Source organism: Canis lupus, chromosome 2 (assembly GCF_048164855.1).
Source record: "Canis lupus baileyi chromosome 2, mCanLup2.hap1, whole genome shotgun sequence".
NCBI classification, from domain to species: domain Eukaryota; kingdom Metazoa; phylum Chordata; class Mammalia; order Carnivora; family Canidae; genus Canis; species Canis lupus.
In genome coordinates this window covers 93,202,868-93,227,418 of record NC_132839.1, presented here as the reverse complement: position 1 = coordinate 93,227,418, position 24,551 = coordinate 93,202,868, and the positions used below count along the sequence as shown (strand labels likewise).

General features: G+C 53.5%; 1 protein-coding gene and 1 pseudogene across 8 annotated transcripts in view; both read left to right on the top strand.

Moving 5' to 3' along the window:
• The window catches only part of PCGF3 (polycomb group ring finger 3), a 72,286-nt gene that overhangs the window by 35,664 nt on the left and 12,071 nt on the right, over positions 1–24,551 (top strand). For 4 of the 8 annotated variants that reach the window (XM_072810057.1, XM_072810076.1, XM_072810064.1 and 1 more), the window contains 3 exons: positions 2,591–2,728; positions 9,271–9,351; positions 9,745–10,748. In XM_072810057.1, coding sequence (XP_072666158.1) covers positions 2,591–2,728; positions 9,271–9,351; positions 9,745–9,792 — 267 coding nt within the window. In that variant the 3' untranslated portion in view covers positions 9,793–10,748. The other 4 variants (XR_012023169.1, XR_012023167.1, XR_012023173.1 and 1 more) reach the window with 3 other exon arrangements.
• LOC140623630 (malate dehydrogenase, mitochondrial-like) lies at positions 2,735–6,467 on the top strand (annotated as a pseudogene).

Below are 24,551 nucleotides of genomic sequence, written 5' to 3'. Positions count from 1 at the left end.
GGAGCACCACCGTGCCACCGTCCCCGCCGCCCGCACAAGTCCACACAAACCTGAGGGGGGTGAACCCAGCCTCCGGTCCCCCCGCCCCTCCCCTTCCCTCCCCTAAATCCTGGCCGTCTGGTCCTCGTCCAGCCGGGGACGCAGGCCGCGTGTCTCTGAGCCTCTTGTGGGCCAGCACCCTCTGGCCCCTGCGGCCTCTGCTGGAGCTGCCCTGCTTACCTAAGCCTCGTGGCCTGCGCGGCGCCGCGGGCTCGGACCTGGCTGTCCCAGGAGCACACGGCCGCCCGTCGTGGGGGTCACGGTGCCTCAGCCTCCCGCCAGCCCGAGCGTGTCCTCAGTGCCTTCTGGGTCAGAGACGTTTCTCGGGGAGCGTTCTGCTAGGAAGCTCTCTTTCTGGAAGTCTCCTTCACCTGGTTGGCTGGGTCAGCTCGCTTCTGGTTAATAGTTGCCTGGTATTTCAATTTTTTTTTCCAACTTAACTACGACACTCGTGTCGGCACAGAACTGAATTTTTTAGAAAATCCAATGAGAAAATTTCTTTAACTGACCAAGTTATTTTACATTTACCATGATTGGTGGTATTTCTGAATTTATTTGCACTTTGCACTGATAGTTTTTTATCTTCCCCCATTCTTGCCTTCTACTGAACTCGTGCCCCTCAATCTCTTTTTTGCGTCTGTTTAGCAACTACCTGGCAAGTTACAGGCCCTATTTTTATTATTTTAGTGGCTGTGAAAATCTAAAATGAATGTTTACATTTTTTTGAAGGTCTGATGTTAATGAGCCTCTTGGTTTGCCCCAACAACACGAGTGCCTCGCTCGCCCACCTGGGGCCCCGTGCCTGCCTCCCCGACGGGGGTCTTTTTCCTCAGCCGCCCCCTCCTCCCCGGGGTCTGTCTCGCTTACCATGCTCATCCCTGCACGTTTCCTGCGGGGCTCCAGGCCCAGCGGCCCGGCTGGGAACACCCACTGCTCCTTCCTGGCGCCTCCCCGCCTCCCCACCTCCCCGCCTTCCCCACGTCTCTGTAGGTGTAGCTTTCCTTTATTTCATTTGTTTTGGATTCTTTGGCTTCCTAAATTTGAGAGTTTACGTCCTCCACCATTTTGATCTTCAGCTATTACTTCTGTCCCCAGTTCTCCCTTCCTTGAGAACACCTGTCCCAGGTGCGTTACATCCCTCCCTTTTCCCTCTTCTTTGTCTTGTTATTTTAATTGACATCTTGGTCTCTGTATTTCTTTTAGATAATTTCCTCAAGTTGGTTTTTCATGAAATCGGTCTGTCTTCCTCTGTGATTCAGCCACCATGAGGCTTAGAAGGTGTATTTAGTTACCTTTTACACCTGCTTGGTTTTATCCAAAGTGTATTACGTATTTAATTCCTTCTTTTGTATCTCTAGTAATTTTAGACCTACAGATTTTAGTTAATTCCTCTGTTTTGTTTTGTTTTGTTTTGAGAGCATGTGGGCAGGGGGCAGGGGCAGAGAGAGAGAGACTCTCAAGCCGACCCCATGCCCAGTGCGGAGCCTGAGCAGGATTCAGTCCCACAAACCTGAGATCATGACCTGAGCTGAAATCAAGAGTCAGACGTGCAACTAACTGAGGCCCTGGGTGCCCTTCCTCTCTTCATCCTTTTACCTGAATTTTGGGAGGTCTGATTGTGCCTTGTTTTTGTGGCTGTTCCTGGAGAATTACTCGTTCATGAGGGTTCTCTTGAGCCAGGCTGCACGGCCTGGGGTCCTTCTTTGCCTCTGCCGGGCACCCCTGGTCCCCTCTTACTCGGTTACCTCGCGGTCCCTGTCACACGCCACATACTGTGACCCCACTGAATTGTTGATTGTCCGGGAGGTAACTGTGAACTTTCCAACTTTGTGCCTTTGCTTGTGGTTTTTTCCTGACGCCAGAGTACTTTCTTCTCTCAAGACTCTGCTGTCCTGTTTTTTAGTGTGTGTGTTTTAAGATTTTATTTATTTATTCATGAGAGACACACACAGACAGAGAGGCAGAGACACAGGCAGAGGGAGAAGCAGGCTCCCTGCGGGGAACCTGTTGCGGGACTCGATCCCAGGACCCCAGGGTCACGGCCTGAGCGGAAGGCAGGCGCTCAACTGCTGAGCCACCCAGGGGCCCCTGCCGTCTTCTTTCAAGGGCAGTTGTCCTACTGCTTCCTTTACAAAGCCTTCCTCGGTGCATCCGTGCACAGTCAGGGGCTCCCACCATGCTGGCTCTGCGTCCTTCCTCCTCATGCCAGCAGGTGCTCCTCGCAGCCTGACTGTGTGCGTCCCACCAGCCAGGAGCTCGGGATGGGGCTCAGTCTGTGGCAGTTTACCTCCGAGGCGAGACCAGTGTTGTGTGTACAATGAACAGATAATTCCCAGAGTTACTTTGAAGTAGTACGTTGATAAGACAAAATTAACAGCGTTCGATTATGTTTCACAAAACAGTAAACAGATTTTAAGATAATGTGTATGAAATGATGAAGTAAAACCCTTTCCCACGGTGTTGAGGCCCAAAGCGACTTCTGATTTCACAAGGTCAGCGTTGTCACTTCTAGCATCTGAGCGAGCCTGCCAGCCGTGTCCTCCTCTCACAGGTGAGCATCTGTCTGGAGTGCAACAGCAGCAAACTACGCGGCCTGAAACGGAAGTGGATCCGCTGCTCGGCCCAGGCCACGGTCCTGCACCTGAAGAAGTTCATCGCCAAAAAACTTAACCTTTCGTCTTTCAATGAGGTAGGAGCTACACCACCAATAGAAACTATAACAAATCGTTTCTCATTTGTAAAAGTGGTACTTCTAAAGTTCTTTGGGTTTTTTTGTTTTTATATCTTTGGAGATTTTAAGTCAGAAAAAAAATCTCCATTTGTTGTGCATGCTCCCTGCCAGTGTGGCCAGTGTGATGGGACGTGGTGGTGAAGAGCGTGGAGGGAAGGCCAGACGCGCGCAGGAGAGCCCCTTACCAGGAGGGACAGCTGGCGGGGCGGCAGGGAGAGGGTGTTCCTTTGGAAGAGAGGCTATTCTTCGTCATCCACAAATGGATGGACGACTGGCTGGGGGAAGGGTGAATAAGTGGGCAGGTTAGTAAGATACTTTCAGGTATTTGGTGGTAAATGATGGGAATTAAGTGAAAGCCGGAGCCCCTGGTGTGTGCAGGGGGTGGACAGAAGGCTGGGTGAGCCTGTCGGCTCGGGTGTCACTGGGGGGCCCTCCTGAGGTGGCAACGCTACGCTGACATGTGGAGATGGGGCGAGTGCACCTAGCACGTGAGATGGATGTGGATCCGAGGGACCAGAAGGCAGACCATAGTGGGCCACGCGGTGACCCCACCAACACATACATCCATTTCCTAACGCCCAGAACATGTGAATGTGACTTTATTTGAACAAAGGTCTTTGTTGATGTGTCACAAATCTTGAGATCATCCTGGATCATCCAGCTGGGCCCTAAATTCAGTGGCAAAAAGGTCCTTATAAGAGGAAGGCAGACACAGACTTGCCTCAGAGCGTCTTCTCTGACCACAGCAGCACACAGTCAGAGACGGTTACAGGAGGAAACCTGGCAGGTTCACAATACCGTGGAACTTTTCTTTAAGATTTATTTAAAGAACAATACACACACTTTTCTTTAAGATTTATTTATTTGAGAGAGAAAAAGTGAGAGAGAGAGAGAGAGAGCACACGAGTGCGGGGAGGGGCAGAGGGAGAAGCAGGCTCCTCACTGAGCAGGGAGCCCGACATGGGGCTCGTCCCAGGACCCGGGGATCAGGACCTGAGCAGACTCCTGGCCAGCCCCCAGGCGCCACTAAACAACACACTTTCAAACAACTAACGGATCCAAGAGAAATTGGAGAATACTTAGAGACCAATAAAAATGAAAACACGACTTATCAACCTGTAGGTTACAGTAAAAACAGTGCTAAGGGGGGAGTTTATAACCATAGATACTTACATTAAAGACAAGAAAGGCCTCATCAACAACATAGAACTAGAAAAAGAACAAAGCTTTGCACCCAAAGTCAGCAGAAGGAAGGAAATAACAAAGATCAAAGCAGAGATAAATGGAATTGAGAACAGAATACAATAGAGAAATTCAGTTCTTTGGAAAGGTCAATAAACCAGCTGAGGGGCTCAGTTGGTTAAGCCTCCGACTTGATTTCAGCTCCGACTTAATTTCAGCTCCGGTCATGATCTCAGGGTCATGGACCCAGCCACGCGGGGTGCTGTGTGCTCAGTGCGGAGTCTGCTTGTCCTCCCCCAGCTTGTGTGCACTGTCTTTCAAATAAACAAAATCTTTAAAGAAAATATTAAAGTTTTGACAAACTTCTAGCTAATGGACTAAGAAAAAAGACAAATTACTAAAATCTGAAATGAAAGCAGAGGCATTGTTACTGATTGTGCAGAAATAGAAAGGGTCGTCAGAGCGTCCCGTGAACAGCTGAACACCAGCACGCGGGATAACTGGGATGAGGGGACGCAGGGCTGCAAACACAGAACCTCCGAGACCGAGTCACGGGGATGCCGGGTGTGAACAGGCCTACGACTGGTACGGAGCCCGGCTCAGGATCCGACACCGCCCCGCGGAGGAGAGCCCAGGACCTGCTGGCTTCGCAGGTGGTTCTCCCAACGTCCTTGCCAACTCTTCCCAAAGCCTGAGGGGGAGAGAAGCTTCCCGACTCATTCTGGGAGGCCAGCATCAGCCGGGTACCAAAGCCACACGGAGACACCGTCCGAAAGGAAAACCGGAGCCCGACATCCGTGACCCCCTCCCAGCAACCGGGGTAGCGGCGCGTCCAGAGGGCTGTACCCCATGACCAAGGGGGACTCTTCCTGGAACGCAGGCGCGGGCGGGACACGGATCATGTGACACGCGCATCGGAGAGTGGAGGGGGGACCCCGGATCGTCGCCGCTGAGGCCGGTCTCCAGGCCTGTGACCACTCAGCACGCGTCCACATAAAAACACCCCACGAACCAGGGACGCAAGGGAAGCACCTGCACACACTAAGAAGCACGTAGAAGACCCCGGGAGATGTCCGACGCGACGTGAGACTGAACGCGTCTCCTCTGAGATGAGGAGCAAGGTGGGGATGCTGCTGCCACCACCTCTGTTCCACGCGGTCCTGTAGGCGTCCTGCTGGGAGCGGGCAGGGGGAGGGGTTCCATGCGGAAGATGCAGGAGTGAGCATCCCTCTCTTTGCCGATGATGTGATCTTAATGTGGAAAATCCCAAAGAGGTGGAGGTCGTGGTGTCACCTGCCTGCCGTTCCGCTGCCCGCCCGCTCCAGCCACGCTCTCCGCCCTCGCCCACCCCGCTGTCGGCCCAGAAAATGCTAACAGAGCCGTGCTGGGGGCTTTCGGAGGAACTGCGCAGCCTGTCAGCCGCCTGACCCTCTACGACAGTGCTTGTACACCCGGGGTGGCCGCAGATCTGAGGCCAGGGCACCCGGGAGAGGCTACCTCGGACCTAAGCAGCTGGCTGACCGTCTAAAAGGCCGAGATGTGGTGGTTATTCCAGCAGGAGTCCCAGGAAAAACCAGGCCTGCCACGGGGTGACCTGGTCAACACCGGTGCCCCAGTTGTGGTCGCCCTGCCTGCTGCCTGCACCCAGCCCTGACCTGAGGCCGCGAGCTACATCACTGCAAATCCACTAAACTCCACCATCCCAATCGCGACAAAAGTTTTCAAGAAACACAGAGCATAGAACCCCAATAAAATCTTCGAGGTGACAACCTTGGACATTGTCAGAGTCAGCACTTTGATTGTAGAGCTGAAGGGTTTGGATCCCGCTCGACTCAACGTTCCTGTCATTGGCTCATTGGCGGCCATGCTGGAGAGACTGTCGTCCCCCGATCTCTCAGTGCACCCTCAAGGTGGACCTTCCTCAGGACTAGCTGACGGCTGTTCCCTGGGCAATCCAGGAGGCCAGCACGGAGGTGGTGAAGGCCAAAGCTGGAGCAGGCCCTGCCACCTTGTCCATGGCATATGCTGGAGCCTGCTTTGTTTTCTCCCTTGTGGGTGCAACGAACAGAAAGGAAGGAGTTGTTCAGTGTTCCTTCGGTAAGTTCCAGGAAGCAGACCACCTCTTGCTCCACACCGTCGCTGCTGGGGTCAAGGGCATGGAGCAGAATCTAGGCGTCGGCAAGCTCTCCCCTTTCAAAGACAAGATGATAGCAGAAGCCATCCCTAACTTAGGAGGCATGTGGCCCTGTAAAGCCATCTTCTGCCCCTTGTGTTTCAGTTGCGTTAACCACGAGTGTCATGTTTGGGTCGCTGTCCCTTTCAAATTGTGGGTCCGTCTATGGGTGCATCAATAAAAGCAGGCTTTTTCTTAAAAAAAAAAAAAAAAAAAGGAAATCCCAAAGATGACACACACACACACGTTACAACTACTAAACAAATTCAGCAAGATAGCAAGACAAAAGTCAACACAAAAATCACCTGCATTTCTGTACATTAGTAATGAGTAATCTGAAAAGGAAATTATAAAAAACAATTCAATTTACAGTCACATCAAAAATAATAAAATACTTAGGAATTAACCAAGAAGATGAAAGACTAGTACAATGAAAACTACAAAAATTACTGAAAGGAATTAAAGAAGGCATAAATAAATGGAAACGGGCAGCCTGGGTGGCGCCGCGGTTTAGCGCCACCTTCAGCCCAGGGCATGATCCTGGAGACCTGGGATCGAGTCCCGCGTCGGGCTCCCTGCATGGAGCCTGCTTCTCCCTCTACCTGTGTCTCTCCCTCTCTCTCTCCCTCTCTCTGTGTCTCTCATGAATAAATAAATAAAAATCTTTATAAATAAACAAATAGAAACATGTTCCAAGTTCACGGATTGGAAGACTTAATGTTGTTAAAATGTCAATACTACCTAAGCAATCTATAGTCAAAGCTATCTCTATCAAAATCCCAATGATATATTTTGCAGAAATTTAAAAACCCATCCTAAATTTTATATGAAATCTCAGGGGACCCTAAGTTGCTGAAATAATCTTGAAAAAGAACATAACTGAAGGACCTACACTTCCTAATTTCAGGTTTTACTATGAAGCTACACTAATCAAAAAGTGTGATATTGGTATTATAAAGGCAGCCCTCTAGATCAATGGAGATGAATAGAGAGCCCAGAAATGAACCCTCACGTAGGTGGTCAAGTGATGTTCAACAAGGGTGCCAAGACCACTTAATGGGGAAAGGACAGGCTTTTCAACAAACTGCTGGGGAAACTGCACATCAGCATGCAGAAGAATGACATTGGACCCCTGCCTCACACCACGTGCAGAAGTTGAAGTAGATCAGGGACCTAAATGTCAGACCTAAAACAATGAAACCTTAGAAGAAAACATAGCACAAAAGCTTCAGGACACTGGATTTGGCAATGATTTCTTGGCTAGGGCAGCAAAGGCACAGTCAACAAAAGAAAAAAGTAGACGAATTGGACTTTTTGAAAATAAAAAAATTTTGTACAGAATGTGAGAAATTACTTGCAAGCCATACACCTGATAAGGGATTACTATCCAGAGTATATAGAGAACTCCTAAAATGTAGCGTAAAAGAAACCAAACAACCTGCTTTAACAATGGGCAAAAGGCTTAGACATTTCTCCCAAGAAGGCACACACAGCCAGTAGCCGTGAAAGGATGCTCAGTGTCACTGTCATTACTGGGAACCACCTCATAACCTACGGGGATGGCTACTATAAAAAAAAAAAAAAAAAAAAAAAAAAAAAAAGTAAATAACAAGAAGATAAAAGTGGCAAGGATGTGAGGAAACTGGAACCCTGTGCACCATTGAGGGGGGCAGGGGGTGTTAACAGGGTGCAGCCACCATGGAAGACAGCGTGGACGGGCCTCAAAAACAGAATTACCACACGGCCCAGCCCTTCCACGTCTGGGCAGGTTCCCAGAGCCGAGGGCAGGGCCCCCACGGTCATGGCCGCTGAGATGTGGAAGCACCCACATGTCCAGGGATGGGTGGACGGATGGATGAACAGGTGGGTGGATGGATGGATGGATGGATGGATGGATGGACGGACAAATTGATGATTGGATGGATGGACAGGTGGATGAATAGATGGATGGATGAATGGATGAACAGGAGTATGGACAGAGGGATGGACAGATGGATGGATGATCAGATGGATGGACGGATGGATGGATGAGCAGATGGATGATGGATGGACGGACGGATGGAATGATAAACACAATCCATACGAGGAGTGTTACTCAGCCTTAAGCAGGTAGGAGACTGCCAACTGCCACCACCTGGATGAACCCCGTGGACGCTGCAGAACGGTGCAGTTTCTTACAAAAGTAAATACCCTCTGCGCACGAGGTCCAGCAGTCACACGCCTTGGTGTTCATCCGAATTAACCGAATCCTTACGTCCACACCAACAGCCGCATGCAGATGTTTATAGCAGTTTTGTTCGTAATTGCCAAACTTGAAAACACCAGGACGTGTTTTATCTGCTCCAGCATGTGAGCAGATAAACTGTGCTCCGCCCAGACGGTGGGGTGTTACTCATGCTAACGAGAAACAAGCTATCGAGCCACGAAAACCTTAAGTGCATATCACTAAGGGAAAGCAGTCCCCTGATTCCCGCCGTGGGACCTTCTGGAAGAGGCAGACCTCTGGGGACAGTGACAGGGTCAGCGGTGGTCGGGGCTGGGGGGTGAACAGGGGGAGGACGGCGGCCTTGGGGCTGTGACGCCGCACCCTGGGATACCGCGGGGGGCACCTGCCGTGAGTGCACAGCCCAGGGGGTGACCCTGACGCCGTCTGTCGCCTGGGTGAGGACCATGTGTCTCCATGACACGCCCACTCCGGTGCGGGTTGGGGGGATGGGGGCACATGGGAGACCTCTGCACCTCCCTCTCAGTGTTGCCCTCACCCTAAAACTGCTCTAAAAATAGTCTTTTTAAAAAATAAAGGAGAAAGACCATCTGAAGAGCCCATTTCCTTTTTCACTGAGGTAAGAGGGACACGCTCGGCCAAGAGTTGGACTGAGGTGGGGAGACAGGTACTGTGGTGACAGCAGCCAAGGGCCTGGGGCAGGGGACCTGGGGGGTGTGAGTCCAGATTCCGGGTGCTTTCCACCCTTGGGTGGGTTGGGGCGGGGCCTTCCGAGCACTCCCACCTGTGCCACCTGGAAACAGGACCCGTCACCCTCAGGCGACACGTTGTGTGCCCCTGGCTGGCTGGTGCAGTGCCGGGGCCAGGTGTGCTGAGCGCCGTGCTCTGGGCGTCCTGACTGAAGCCTTCTTCTCCCGCCAGCTGGACATTTTATGCAATGAGGAAATCCTGGGCAAGGACCACACGCTCAAATTTGTGGTTGTCACGAGATGGAGATTCAAGGTGAGACCCGTCACTTTGTAAAGATTGGGTTGTTGGGTTGTCAGAATCCGACAACTACTTTTCTGTGCATATTTCCAACAAGGAACTTAGAAGTAACAACTCTGACGGGAAGGTTCTAGATCATCAGTCCAGAGCCCGTGTGGCTGGGGTCCTCCTGGCCAAGGTGGTCACCCCGTGGTCCGCTGCTGCACCCAGAGGGTGCCCGAAAGCCTTCGGGTGCCCCCCGTGAAGCAGGAGGCAGATGGCAGGACCCTCGACTTGGGGGGCGGCCCAGAGCAGCAGGACCCTGAGGGGACGGGCGGGACCAGGTGGGGTGCAGGTGTGCGCAGGCCTGGGGCCCGTCCCCCCGGCTGGCCGTCGTGATGGGCACCGTGCTCTGACTTTGTCTTGCAGAAGGCGCCGCTCCTGCTGCACTACAGACCCAAGATGGACCTGCTCTGAGCGCGGCCCCACGCCGGGCCCCGCTGCACGCGGGTGTCGCCTGCGGTGTCGCGGGACCAGATTCCTGAATAGAGTATTTATAACTTTTGTATGAGAGAATTCACACTCGACAAGACACTACCAGCACCACGGTTACAAGACGACGAAACACTTCACAGTCTCAGCGGCCGGAGAGGCGCCTCTCGCAGACTAGATGGTAAACACAGTGGCCACGCGACCTGTGCTTGCTTCCCAGGCCTTGAAAATCTGGTCATTTCCGTTTAGTTTATGAATTTGGGTTCACGATAATCCTCAAAAATACTTGTACGTTTATTGAACCCTTCCTAAGTTATTGAAAAAAATATCTCTTCTTGGTGAATGACGATATTTATGTTGCCTTTAGCTTCCTGAAGACTTAGAAGGTATATAAATGGTTAATTTAAAAGCATTCCATTAATACTATGAGTTAGCCACGGGATTTAGTTTTCCACGTTAGGAGCCACGTCAGCCCGCGGCTGCCCTGCCTCGCCGGCGCCTGGGCCCCGAGGACGCGCTGCGGCCCTGGCCGAGGCCGGGAGGGTCCCCCACCCCCCGGACGCGGCTGGGCTGGCACGGCCCGCAGGGCCCCGGGGCTGCATTGGCTGGCTGGGCGCTGGCCTGCAGAGCCACCTGCGTCCTCGGACGTTGTGAGGGCCCTGGTGGCTCAGGGCTCCCGCTTAATCTCCCTGCTTGACTCCTTCCCGTGCTCACCGTGCCGGACAGGGTGGTGGCCCGGGGGCGGGGGGGGGGGTCTCTCCTGGGAAGGTGCGTGGGTCGGGCAGCACGTCCCCGGGCTCCGGTGGGGCCTGCGGTTGCCTTCCCGGTTCCTCGACGGGCCGGCGCGGCCGTGGCAGGCAGCACACTCTCGGTTCACCCCTTTCTCCTCGCAGATGTTCATATTTTTGTGGAATTAGTGAATAAACTCTGCCAGCACATCAGTATTTGTCCCTTTAAAGCAGTAACTTGGAGCGTGTGAGGGCGGGAGGAGAAGCGGCCTTTCTGGGCCACGAGTGTCGCCCTGGGGTCCATGGGCTCGCCGCCCCCTCCCGCCCCGTGTTCAGGAGCTGTCGCCGTCCTGCCGCCCCGACAGCGAGGGTTGGGTCTCTGCTGCCCCCTCTTCGTAGACGTCAGCGTCGGGAGCAGCCACGACCGGGCCTGACCTCGGGGACGGGAGAGCCGCCCGGGCCGTGCGCAGGCGGGTGTGGCGCGGGGTCGGACCGGGCTCGAGCGCAGCGACGTGGGGGCCGCGTGCAGGGGGCGCAGCCGGGCGCGCCGCGTCGTGCTTCTGGCCGCCCCGCGGGGTCCAGCGAGCGCACGCGTGTGCGTGACTCGCACCGTCTACCTCAGCATACACACTACTGCCGAGCGCCGCGCACGGCCGCGGTGCCTCGGTGCGGGCTGGGGGCCGCCCGCGGGGAGGCGGGGAGGGCTCCGCGGGGTCCGCATCCACACCCAGAGCCGACCCGCGGTGCGATTAGCCGCGGGGTCGCCGGAGGATCTCCCTACACATATTTGTAACTTTGTAGCTATCTTTGAAATCACTTGAATTTGCTATGGTGCTAAGTGGACGCATTCCGACACGGAGGTGGAGACGGAGCCAGTGCCAGCGCCGCCGGCTGGCCGCTGACCCTCCTGTGACCCCCTTTTGTAGCCGTGTTAACCCGACGAAACCTCAGCAGCAGACATACCTATTTTTCTAAGATTCCTCACGCAGACTGTCTTCACGGCAGGACGGCCCCGGAGCAGCTCCGGGGGCCCCTTCCCCGCTGGCACGCTCAGTCCACGTCGAAAGGCTGAATTTGGTTTTTCCCGGCATGAAAGCCAGGATCGGTTAGTGCCGGGTCCTACTAGGTTTCTTTGTTAACAGATGGAGTTCCTGTGAAGTGGTTTCCACGACGGTTTCCGCTGGTAAAACAAGTGCTGTCCGGTCACCTTCTTCCTGTCTCACCGTCACCACAGTGGGACGCGCTGCCCAGCACACGGTCTCACTAAATGCAGTTTTCATGAAGATAGAAAATTCAGATAGAATATATAATATTGAATTTAAGATTTGGGGGGTTAAAAAAAAGAAAACTTAACTTTATAAAATTATTTATTCTATTTTAAGCCTTCTATCATATTTTCCCATCCAATTGTTTGGTTTCCGTGGTCCAGCTTTATTTACAGGCATATAAAATGAAATTGTGACATGTTTTGCAAGCTTCTTCTTTTTACTTTGAGTAGCTTTTAATTTGTATGTTTTTGTTCTGTATAGATGAAGAGCATCGTTTATGCTTTTGTGCAATAGGTTCCAGATGCATTGATTAGACATCTACCTAAATTGTAACGTCACATCTCTTCTGCTAAATCGAAAGGGAATGTAGGTGGAATTCCAGTGTATGTACATTCAGCTCTTTGGGTTTTCCTTTTCCGTTGCTGTTCTAAGAACAAGAATGCTGTTTGGGGATGGTTTGTGTGTGTGCCCCGTGCGGCGGGGCGGCCGGGCAGGCGGCCGTGGACACCGGCCCCGCGTGCTCACGGCCCTGGAGGCACCGCCGCGTGTCGGCCACGGACGGGACGGTGCTACTTTCCTCGGGGCTCCTGGGCCCTCTGAAGCCTCCTTGTGGCGAAGTCTTTACAAATTCGTTTCATTTTTTTCTCTCAAAGTGCACAGGAGGGCGTTTTGCAGCAATTTAAAATGTGTCATTGGATCGATTGTTCTAGGAACGAGCCAGCTGATTTCTACTTTACATGTGAATATTAGGTGTGCTCTCAAGACGCTGGAAGTAAACGTAGCGCAGATAGCTGACCCAGGAAAAAGGCGGTTTCTCGGTTTCCTCAGGAAAGCACTTAGCTCCGGCACGTCCCGGGGGCCGTAGCCTGAAAGCCAGGGTGCTGCTCTGCCTTGTGTCTAAACAAACGACCTAAGTTGGGATCCGTAGCTTAGGAAACCCGTGGCTCGGGCTAGCTGTAATCTTTACGAAGATCCCGTCCCTGCCAGGCAGAGACAGGTGTCCCACCGAGGAGGCTGCCTGCGCCACCGCCCGCCCGCCCGTCGCCTGCACCGCGTGTGGCTCCCGTGTCCACGAGCGCATCTGAAGGATGGACTGAAGGTTGAGTGTCCCCTAAAGTGTGTGTAGCGTTAGTGTAAATGTCTGTTCCAACGGCTTAATTGGGTATAAGAAAACCATACTCTCCCCGAGCGACGTAGGGTTCAGGGCTGTGAGCCGCCAGTAACCTGATCGTCACATGTGGCAACATGGACACTGTCGCGGTTTACTGAGATGACAATGCAGATACATATTTTTGACTGTTTAATTTGAAAGTTTACATTTTTTATGCTTTGTGTTGGTGTGTAATTTTTGTACTATTGGTGGCTAGTTTTTGTCTAAAATCTTTTTTGGAATATTGCTTAAATGTTTTGATTTTATGATAGTGAAGCTTGTACTCAGTGTTTTGCCAATTAATATTATATGCTTGTAATAAAAGCAAAAGAAAACTTACCTAAAAATTTTCCAGGCTGGAAATTTATCATCTAAAATACTTGTCTTTGGGTTTGGGGTTTTTTTGTTTGTTTGTGTTTTGTCCTGTACGTGTGTATATGATGTAACATTTGAAAGAGCGTGGGCTGCGTGGGCTGCGAGGCACACGGTCTGAGCGGCGCCGTCGGCGTTGGTACAGCGCCCGTCGTGCCACACGCCGTCCTCTGGGTCACCCTGCCCTGAGCCCACGCAGACTGGTCACCGAGTTACTCTGCTTCGCGAGGCACTTGTATCTTCAGAACTCCCTTTAAAGGGGGCCAGTGTTTGGTACCGAAGCTCTGGCGGGAATGTGGGTAAAGTCCACGCCGCTCAGCTGTTTGCTTAGAGTGAACACTCACTCTGGTGGACAGCCAGTGACAACACTGTTAGAAAAGAACCTGCTGGTCCCTGGGCTGGGTCGGGCGACAGCACTTCACTTCCCTCGGTCGGATCTCAGCAGAACCGGCAAGTGCGCGTCTGTCCGCTCCTGTGCAGGTCAGTGTCCTGGGCGCCCTCGGAGCACGCACGGCTCTGTTTGCCCAGACGTCAGCTCATCCACTTGTAAAGCAAGGGGACAACAGGATTCGGATTCCAAGCTCAGTCACACCACACGACGGTTTATGGGACTTCCTAAACCTCACAGAGACTGAACACATAAAAAATCACAATAAACACCATACGGCAGGGGTAAGAAGCGAACAAACCAAACGCAAAGTCAGTCTGTGAGCGAGCAGTGGAGATGAGGACCCGTGTCCTGAGCCACCCTGGGCACCTGTCCTGGGCCGACATCCGTTGGACGGGGCTCAGTGGCGGGTGCCCCTCGCAGTCGCTGTTAATGGGCAGCATCTGGAGTTGACTCTTTATGCGAAGTCCTCCCTTTTAAAGGAGTTTAACGGTCTTGGGCCGCTGCCGCATATTCTGGTTCTTTTTTTCTCACGATTTTATTTATTTAAGACAGAGCATGAGTGGGGGCTGGCCAGAGGGAGAGGGACAACAGGCTCCCCCTGAGCAGGGGCCCGACGTGGCCTCGCCCCCAAGGCCCCGGGTCAGGACGGAGCTGAGGGCCCACACTTGCCGGCTGAGCCCCAGGCCTCCACCTGTCCTGGTCGTGCTGGTGACCAGGTCCTGGGGTCGTGAGCCTGTTCTGGTCTTAGGCAGCCCTGGCCTGGGTGGTGGTGTCACTGCTCACCCGGTGACCCCATTTGCCCCTGTGTGTACGTAGGGGGTGGTCACGCGTTTGCTCGCAGGGTCTGGCGGCTGAGCAGCCGACCGGGCAGGGGGCCTGTGTCGCCGTCGGGCGGGCGGGAGGCCCTCCGCTTTCTTCCAGCTTTCTGGTCCTGAGCCCCCCGGGGCTTGCGTGAGGCCCGCCGGCATCGGGAGCCCTCAGCCCACCAAACGGGTGCTCGTGTGGTGCAGTCGCCTCCGTGTGGGCACCCCGGGCCCAGCAAAGTGCACACGAGATGACCCGTGAGAGGCCCCGGGGGGAGGACATGACACCCAACACGTTATTTTTAAATTTTTGTTATTTATTTTTTAAGATTTAATTTATTCATGAGAGACACGGGGGGGGGGGCGGGGAGAGAGAGAGAGAGAGAGAGGCAGAGACACAGGCAGAGGGAGAGGCAGGCTCCATGCAGGGAGCCCGATGTGGGACTCAACCTTGGGTCTCCAGGATCACGCCCTGGGCAGAAGGCGCTGCTAAATGGCTGAGCCACCTGGGCTGCCCCCAACACGTTATTTTATAAAGGTTAAGTAGTGGACAGCAATCTAGGAAATCAGAAAACAGGAGCTGAGAGAACGTGATGCTCAAAGTTGTATTTCACGAATTTCAGGTCCGTGAACTTGGAAGAAAAGTCTCACGTTAAGAAACCGCCTCTTTTACCTTCCTTCGTGGTGTGGCTTCCTTCGTCCGAGGACCGTGGCCTCATGGGCTGAGTCAGGGCAGGCGACCGTGGTCTCAGGGGCGACCCACGCGCCCCGCAGGTTAGGGCTGCACCACCCCGATGTTAGGGCTGCACTGCCCATAGGTAGGGCCCCGCCTCCTGCAGGTTAGGGCCCCGCCCTGGGGTGTCCGCAGGTGGGTGGTGCAGGTGCACGACAGCGGGCAGGACGCAGAGGCCCCGCCTGCAGCTCAGTGGGAATGCAGGTGCGTGAGGTCGGAGCCCGGCGTGAGCTGTCGGGACTGTTCGGTGCGTGTGCATCACCTGAGGCGAGCCGAGGACAGCGCCGGAGCTGGGCACCCCTGCTGCTGATGCAGGCGCCCCCCACCCGGATGTCACGCCAAAGTCACCTGTGCGTCCCGGTGCCTCACCTGCCGGGCGCAGCTCAGCCCCCGCGTCCAGGAGCAGGGCCGGGGAGCCCGTGCGGTGGGTGCGGGCCGAGCAGCCAGTGACGGGGGGGGGGGGCTGCGCCCGAGCTGCTCCGGCTCCTGCGGCGCCACCTTTGCTGGATTTCACCTCGGTCTGAGAAATGAGGACTTTGGTACATCCATTCCTACCAGTGCGCTGGGTGCTGTGGAAGCGGCCCTGCCGCCTCACCCCGGGGCCGCTCCACTCCGGGCACCTGGGCTCGGTGAGGCCTCGGGAGGTCGGTGCGCTCGGGTTCCGCTCGGCACAGGCCCTGCGGCCGCCTCCCTCTGCTCCCTGCGGCCGCTCGCTCGCTCCCATAAATCAAAAAAAAGACTTTTTAAAAAACACCTTTAATCAAATTCTTGAAAGATGAAGGGGTCCGGGCTTTGTCACAGATCGACCAAGAATATGCTGGTGGGAAACGGCGTCTCTCGGGCCTGGGGAGCCCGGGGCACGCAAGCTCAGCGGGGGCCCTGGGTGCTCCTGGCCCCAGGACTGGACACTCTGTCGCCTGCAGGGAGGCCGGGGCGCAGGCGCAGCCCCATGTCCCCCTGCACAGAGGTGGACCCGCGTCCTGCTACCCTTGGTGTGCCGGCCGCTCCCCGGGGCCCAGGGCCGCCTGCAAGCATCCGGTCACACCAGGGACCCCGCGGGTCACGGAACGGCCCTGGGGCCACGTGGGAGCTGCAGGCCCAAGGTTTGGTACAGCAAGTTCCTCCTCACCTACGTGGCAGGTTGGCTTCGACCCCAAGCCCGCCGGGCAGCAGGTGTGCGCGTCTGCCCCGGGCTCCTCCGGGTTCCCACGCGGTTCCTGACCCGCTCACGTTCCCCGAGCTCTCACCCGGGCGGGGGTCCAGGCCTCCTGCTCACTGTGGGGCAGAGACACCCTCTGTGGTCGAGTCAGCTCCAAGGGTCACGGGTGGGATTCGGGGGCGTCCACGCCGAGGAGCGAGCCACAGCAATCGTGTCTTCATGTGCTCGGTGTGCCCCTTTGGGGTTCGCCCTCCGCGCGGGGACCTGGGCCAGGTCGACTGAGGAGGACAACTGACTTTGATGGGGGGGAGAGACCCTCCCGCAGGCTCCCCCCGCGCGGGGCCTCCCACGGCGGTCTCACCGCCCTGGGACCGTGACCTGAGGCGAAACCAGGAGTCAGACACTCAGCCTGCGGCCCCGGGCGCCCTGACGGGGATAATGTCTGCTTTTAAGCACGGGGGTGTGGGGTTTTGATATACCTTTTACCAAGTCGGGAAGTTGCCTTCCGTGACAGCTTACTAAATATTTTAATCAGGAATTTGTGTTAATTATTTATTTTTTAAATTGAAAACTTCAGGGATGTGTGGGGGCTCAGCGGTTGAGCACCTGCCTTTGGGTCAGGACGTGACCCCCGGGGTCCTGGGATCGAGTCCTGCGTGGGGCTCCCGCGGGGAGCCTGCTTCTCCCTCTGCCTGTGTCTCTGACTCTCTCTCTCTCTCATGAATAAATAAATAAAATATTTAAAAATAAATAAATTAATTAAAAACTTTAAATCAACCTTTTCCTTTGGTTTTGAAGTTCTAACATGAAAATGGATTCATGCAGCCACTACAGTCAGGACACAGGGTGGCTCCTCAGCCGAAAAGACTCCTTGTCTTTTGTCCTTGTCCTTGGTGCTCACCCTCTGTTGCTACGCACGCCCCCACCGGCGCAGCGGCACGCCCGCCTTCTCCACAACCTGGTCCCCACGCCACCTCCGAGTCCCGCGCTGCCGCGTATGTCGGGACCCCCCTTCCAGTTCACCCAAAGCTGTGTTTTCAGTTTCCTGTGAATAGAGCCGCTGTGAACATTCATGTACGGGTTTGCACGTGGACTAAGATTTTGTTTCTCCAGAAGCGGACCCGCTGGTCGTATGCTAAGTGTGCATCGATCTTCACAAGAAGCTGCCAAACCCTTTGCCAGAGTAACTGCCCCAGTTTGCGTATCTGGCAGCAAGCTCCGCACGCTCGAGCTGTCCGTGTCCTCCCTGACTTCAGCCACCGTGCAGGTGGGCAGGAGGGCCGCAGTGTGGTTTGAGTTTGCATTTCCCAGATGGCTACTGACGTTGAACATCTCATGCTCATTGTATCCTTTGATGCATCTTTTGCCCACTTTTTTTTTAAGCTTTTATTTATTTATTCACGAGAGACACAGAGAGAGAGAGAGAGAGAGAGAGAGAGAGCACGCGCGCGGCAGAGACACAGGCAGAGGGAGAAGCAGGCTCCATGCCGGGAGCCCGACATGGGACTCGATCCCAGGTCTCCAGGATCATGCTCTGGGCTGCAGGCGGCGCTAAACCGCTGAGCCACCTGGGTGCCCCTTTTGCCCACCCTTAAATTGAAGTGTTTTTTTTTTTCCTCTCATTGTTGAGTTTCAGAGTTCTTTATATATTCTGAATATAAGCTTTAAGTTGTATATGTGGTTTGGAAATATTTTTCCCAGTCTTTAGCTTGTGTTTTCATTCTCTTGACACTATCTTTGGCAAAGCAAATGTTTCTAATTTTGATGAGGTCCAATCTATCAGTATTTTTCTTTTATGGATTATTTCATGGATTATGCTTTGGCATCCTTTTTAAAACTCTGGCAGATGCCAGGTCATGAATATATCTTTGTTTTCTTGCAAACATTTTATACTTTAATGCTTATTTATATGTGATCCAATTTGAGTTAGTTGTAGGCATAAGGTATAGGTCACAGTTCCATTTTTTTTTTTGCACATGATGACTAATCATTCCATTATCATTTGTTGAAAAGACTGTCCTTCCTCCACTGGATTGCTTTTGCACTGTTGTCACAGATCAATTGACCGTGTGTATTTGGGTCTATTCCAGCACTCTATTCTGATCATTCACCTGTATGTCTTGCCGCTTGTCAATACCACACTGTCTGAACCGTTGTCGCTTTAGGAAAAGCATTAAAATTGAGTAATCTGGGCAGCCCAGGTGGCTCAGCGGTTTAGCGCTGCCTTAGGCCCAGGGCCTGACCCTGGAGACCCGGGATCGAGTCCCGCGTCGGGCTCCCTGCAGGGATCCTGCTCCTCCCTCTGCCTGTGTCTCTGCCTCTCTCTCTCTCTGTCTCTCATGAATAAATAAATAAAATCTTTTTTAAAAATTACTTGAGCTATCCTACCTCGATTCCCTTTCATATAAATTTTAGGATCATCTTATCTGTATCTATGCAAATGTCCTACTGAGATTTTTGGAATTATGTTAATTCTATAGATCATTTGTGGGGAGAGTGATATACCATGTTGAGTCTTCCCATTCATGAGTATGCTATATCACTATTTATGTAGGTCTTTCAATTTCTTTTTAGATTTTATTTATTTATTCTTGAGAGACACAGAAAGAGAGGCAGGGACACAGGCAGAGGGAGAAGCAGGCTCCTGCGGGGACCCTGATGCAGGATTTGATCCCAGGACCCCGGGGTCATGCCCTGAGCCCAAGGCAGATGCCCAACCACTGAGCTTCCCAGGTGCCCCTTATGTAGATCTTCTTAAATCTTTTGTCAGTAATTTGTAATTTTCAGCATATGGATCCTATATATGTTTGGTTAGATTTATACCTAAGTCTTTCAATCTGCCGTTCGTTCGTTCTTTCTTTCTTTCTTTCTTTCTTTCTTTCTTTCTTTCTTTCTTTCTTTCTTTCTTTCTTTCTTCTTTCTTTCTTCTTTTCTTTTCTTCTTTTCTTTTCTTTCTCTCTTTCTTTCTTTCTTGGAGGTTATTGTGTTAAATTCCAGTTTCTAATTTTATATTGCTTTTTATTGCTTGTATATAGTAATAAGATTGATTTTTGTGTGTTATCCTGTGCTGATGTTGTAATTCTTTTAGAATAGTCTGGGATTTTCTATGTACATAATCATATAGTCTGTGTATGTCTGTTTCCAATCTATATTATTTTTATTTCTTTTTCTTGCCTTTTGCCCTGGCCAGGATTTCCAACTTGGAATAAGCCTGGTGAGAGAGGACATTTTTACCTTGTTTCCAATATTAGGGGGAGAGCATTCAGCATTTCACCATTAAGTATTACACAAGTACATAATTCTACACACTAACCTCATAGGACTGTACACTAAAAGAAAAAAGCCTCTCATACTGTATAATACTTTTTTACAAAAGAAAATATTTTTAAAGATTTTTATTTATTTATTCATGAGAGACACAGAGAGAGAGAGAGAGAGAGAGAGAGAGGCAGAGACACAGAGGGAGAAGCAGGCTCCATGCAGGAAGCCCGACATGGGACTCGATCCCAGGTCTCCAGGATCACACCCCGGGCTGAAGGTGGCGCTAAACTGCTGAGCCACCTGGGCTGCCCCCCCCCCCCCAAAATTTTAAATACAAGTACCAGCAATGAACAATGGGAATTTGAAATAAAAAACACAATACTATGTACATCAGTACCAAAAAGAAATTAAATACATACGTATAAATTTAACAAAATATGTAGGGGATCTATGGGAAGAAACTATAAAACTCTGATGAAATAAGTCAAAGAAGCTCTAAATAAATGGAGAGATGATTCCATGTTCCCGGATAGGAAGACTCAATATTGTCAGGATGTCAGTTATTCCCAACCAGATCTGTAGATTCCAGGTGATCTCAGTTAAAATCCCAGCAAGTTCTCTAGTGAATATTGACAAATTGATCCCAAGGTTTACGTGGAGAGGCAAAAGACCCACAATAGCCAATACAATATTGAAGAGCACAGTTGGAGGACCAACACTCCCCACCTGCAAGACTCACTGTAAGTCCCGGGAATCAACCCAGCATGGCAGCGTGGTGTTGGTGAGAGGACAGACAAGTACCTCAGTGGAACAGAACAGAGCCCAGACATAGACCCACACAAAGTGAGCCAAGTGATCCTTGACAAACGAGCAAAGACAACACCATGGAGAAAAGTTAGTCTCTGTAATAACAGGACGTCCAGGGCAGCCCCGGTGGCTCAGCAGTTTAGTGCTGCCTTTAGCCCATGGTGTGATCCTGGAGACCCGGGATCGAGTCCCACATCGGGCTCCCTGCATGGAGCCTGCTTCTCCCTCTGCCTGTGTCTTTGCCTCTCTCTCTGTGTCTTTCAGGAATAAATAAAATCTTTTTTAAAAAAAAAGAAAAATACTACACAACTCTTCTAAAAAAAAAAATAAAAAAATAACAGGTCGTCCACATGCAAGAAAAAAAAAATGAACCAAGACACAGACCTTACACCCTTCACAGAAGTTACCCTCAAATGGATCACAGGCCTAATGTAAAATGCAAAACTGTAAACTTCTTAACAGATAACACGCAAGATCTAGGTGACCTTGGGTCTCACAGTGATTTCTTGGATAGCAACGCCAAAAGCATGACAGAAAAAAACTGGTACATTGGACTTCATTAAAATGTAAAATTTCTGGGACGCCTGGGGGGCTCAGAGGTTGAGCATCTCCTTCGGTTCAGGCTGTGACCCCGGGGTCCCAGGATCGAGTCCCGCATCGGGGTCCCTGCATGGAGCCTGCTTCTCCCTCTGCCTGTGTCTCTGCCTCTCTCTCTGTGTCTCTCAGAATAAATAAATAAAATATTTTAATTAAGAAAATCTTTTAAAATAAATAAATAAAATGTAAAATCTCTGCTCTGTGAAAGGCACTGTTAAGAGAGTAAAGACAAGTCTCAGGCTGGGATGAAATATTTGCAAAAGACACATCTACTAGAGGACTATCATCCACAATTCACAAACACTTAAAAGTCAACAATAAGAAAACAAATAGCTCGGGCGCCTGGGGAACTCAGTGGGTGAGGGGTCTGCCTTCAGCTTAGGTCGTGATCTCAGGGTCGTGGGATTGAGGCCCGCATCGGGTTCCCTGCTCAGTGGGCCGTCTGCTTCCCCCTCTCCCTCTGCTCCTCCTCCTGCTTGTGTTCTCTCTCTCTCTCTCTAATAAATAAAATCTTAAAAAGAAAAAAGAAACAACTCAAAAAATGGGCAGAAGACCTGGACATCTCACCAAAGAAGACGCACAGATAGCAAATAGCATATGAATAGATGCTCTAAATCCTGTCGTTAGAGGATCACAACTTGAAATGATAATGAAGCATCTATCAAAATGGCCAAAGCCTAGAACGCTGGCAACTCAAGTGCCGCCCCGGGAAGTGCCCCGAGCGGTGCGGCCACTTTGGGAGACCGCGTGGTGGTTTTTTACAGAACGAGACCCGCTTCCCACCCGAGCCAGCGGACCGTCCCTCGGTATTTACCCAAAGGAGCTGAAGGCTCACGTCCGGGGGCGCCCGGCTGGCTCAGGTGGAGGAGCAAGCAGCTCTGATCTCAGGGTTGCGAGTGCGAGCCCCACGCTGGGTGTGGAGCTTACTGGAAACTCACGTGGACTGCAGACGCCCGTGACGGGCAGCACAGCCCTGGCTCGCAGCAGAGCCAACCCAGCTAATGCGCGATGCTAACAATGAGGAAACGGGGATCCATGGGGACTGAGGCTTTCCGTAAGCCTCACCTGCTTGGAAGGATAAAGAATAAATTGACTTTTTTAAAAAGACACCTTGCTACATGGACTCCTCCGAGGAACAGACAGTGGCCAAGAAGCGCATGGAAACGTCCTCAACCTTTGACGAATTTAATCTGCAAAGTAAAGCCGAGACGAGATGCCAAGCCCATGAGGACGACTAACCCTTGGAAGGTTGCTACAGGCGGAGCGTTCGTGTCCCCCCAGGTCCGTACCCCCAAAGGTGAATGCCACCGGGGGTGGGCCTTGGGGTGCTGGCTCATGAGTGGGGTTGTGAGGGGGATGCCCGCAAGCCCCGCCGGAGGACACGGGAGGTGCCCCCCGAGAACCAGGAGGCCGCTCGCTGCAGTGGCCCCCCGACCGCAGACCTCACCCCAGAACCGCGAGGAACCAGTGCCGTCAGGCCGAAGCTGCGGGGCTAGTGGAGCCGCCTGCGCGCCCGGAGACCCCCCGGCACGGACGGAGGGGCGGGGAGGCCGCGCAATCCTTCTGGGGAGCCGTCTGCAGCTTCTTCTCCAGTGGGGCATGCGCCACCCCGACCCCCGCACCCCCACACTCGGGGCCACCCGCCCAAGAGGAGTGTCCATGACAAGACTCTGCCGTGGCTTCTCATCTCCATGAACAGGGACGAGGCGGCGTTCCTCAGCAAGGGGACAGCCGGCAGTGGTGTGTCGCTGAGCTGTCCAGTCCCACCCAGGGGACCTGCTTCCTCTGTCCGCTGACGTCTTCGTTTGTGCTGCCCCGGAAGCCACTGGTGTCCAAGTGCCGCCCTTAGAGGTGCAGGGAGCACCAGGTGGGAAGCAGGGATGTGGTGCAGGGCGGAAGCCGCTGTGACCCCCCCGGAGCTGGCCCAGCTGTCGGGAGGGGGGGGGCCTGCTGTCGCTGCAGGACAGCTCAGCCAGGCGAAGCCACCGATGGGTCGGGACAGAGGAGCGCTCTGCTGTCACGCTGGACACAACACCACACACTGGGCGACAGGACGGCCCAGCAGCCCGTGGCCCGGCCCTCCAGGGTAGCCGGTAGCTGTGCCTGGTCCGCGGCCTCCCCTCCGGGATGAGGGGATCAGATGCCCAGCACGGGAAGCCCCCGGGCAGCCCCGGACCAGCGCCAAGGCCTCCCTGGCTGAGCTGCCCGCGGCTCCCGTCCCCGTGGCACGTGGCACACACGCTTGCTCAGCCACGGGGTGTCTCTGGGTTTTGCGGAGGACAGTGACGGAGCTGTCACTCGTGGAACGTGTCCAGGGAGGAGCTCCAGGATGCAGGCAGACACACCTCTTGGCGTCCTTCCTCTTTTTTGTTCCGGGGTGAAAGGAGCTGGGATGGCTCCCCCGTGCGCTGACCGGGGTCTGTCCCGGGGTCCACCGGCGGGGCCACCGGCAGGGCAGCCGCGGCAGCTGGGAGGGGACCCGAGCAGCCGGGCCTAGGGCCCGGGACACAGAGGCTGCCTCGGCGTCTGCTGTCATCACTTAGGTGATGGTTCTCGGGACTGGGATTGCCGCTGTGGACCCTCCCCAGCCTCCACCCGCTTTCTGTGCCCGGGGGCCGATCTTGTGCCTCCATCCCCCTCTGCCAGGCTGTGGCTGCGCGGCCGGGTCTGTCCCCTGTGCCTTGGCATCACCCACCGGTCCGTTAGCCAGTTTATCGTGTCCCGGTGCAGCTCAGTGCGTCTCTGTCCCACGGAGGAGTCCCAAGCGCTCGGCGGTTCTAACTCTGTTGCTCTCTCTTTGCCCGACCCCGTGAATTATGTTGGGACAAGCTTTCGGGCCCGGGCAGCAGTTAGTTTTTATGAATATTCATGTGAACTTCAAGAGAATGTGCATTTTCCAGCGGAGCACAGACCCCCGAACGTCCAGTTGGCCGACGTAGCTCAGTCTGCATCCTCTGTACCCTTTCCCGCCGGAGCCGCCCCCTTCCGAGGACGGGTGTTCAGTGCTTTGTCCTGGAACCGGATCCTGGCTGACCGGTTCTTCGCCTCAGCACTTGCATTGTACTGATCATGTTCTTCCTCTTGTGTCTGGAGTTATTTTCCTGCGAGGTGGGGTCCCGGTCCTTGCTTGCTGTCAGTCTGTCCTCCTAGGCTGGTTCTCTGCAGTGTGTCTGTCTGGTTGCCGTGCTGACTCTCCCCGTTTTGTGCTGCGACAGCCTCACCCGGGGTGACTTCCACTCACACACAGCATGGTGCCGTTTGACACTCTTCCCACCGTCTTGGAGACCGACTGGCTTTTCCCTGGTCCTCGGAGCGCAGGGGCTAGGGGTGACCCCGCGTGCTTCTGGGGCCTGAGGCCGGGTGGGGCCGAGCAGAGGGCGCTGGCCCAGGTCGGTGGGTCTCACCTGTGCTCAGCCGTGACCGCGTCCGGCACCCTGGCCAGGTTCACCCCACTGGGCAGGGCCGGGGCAGCCGG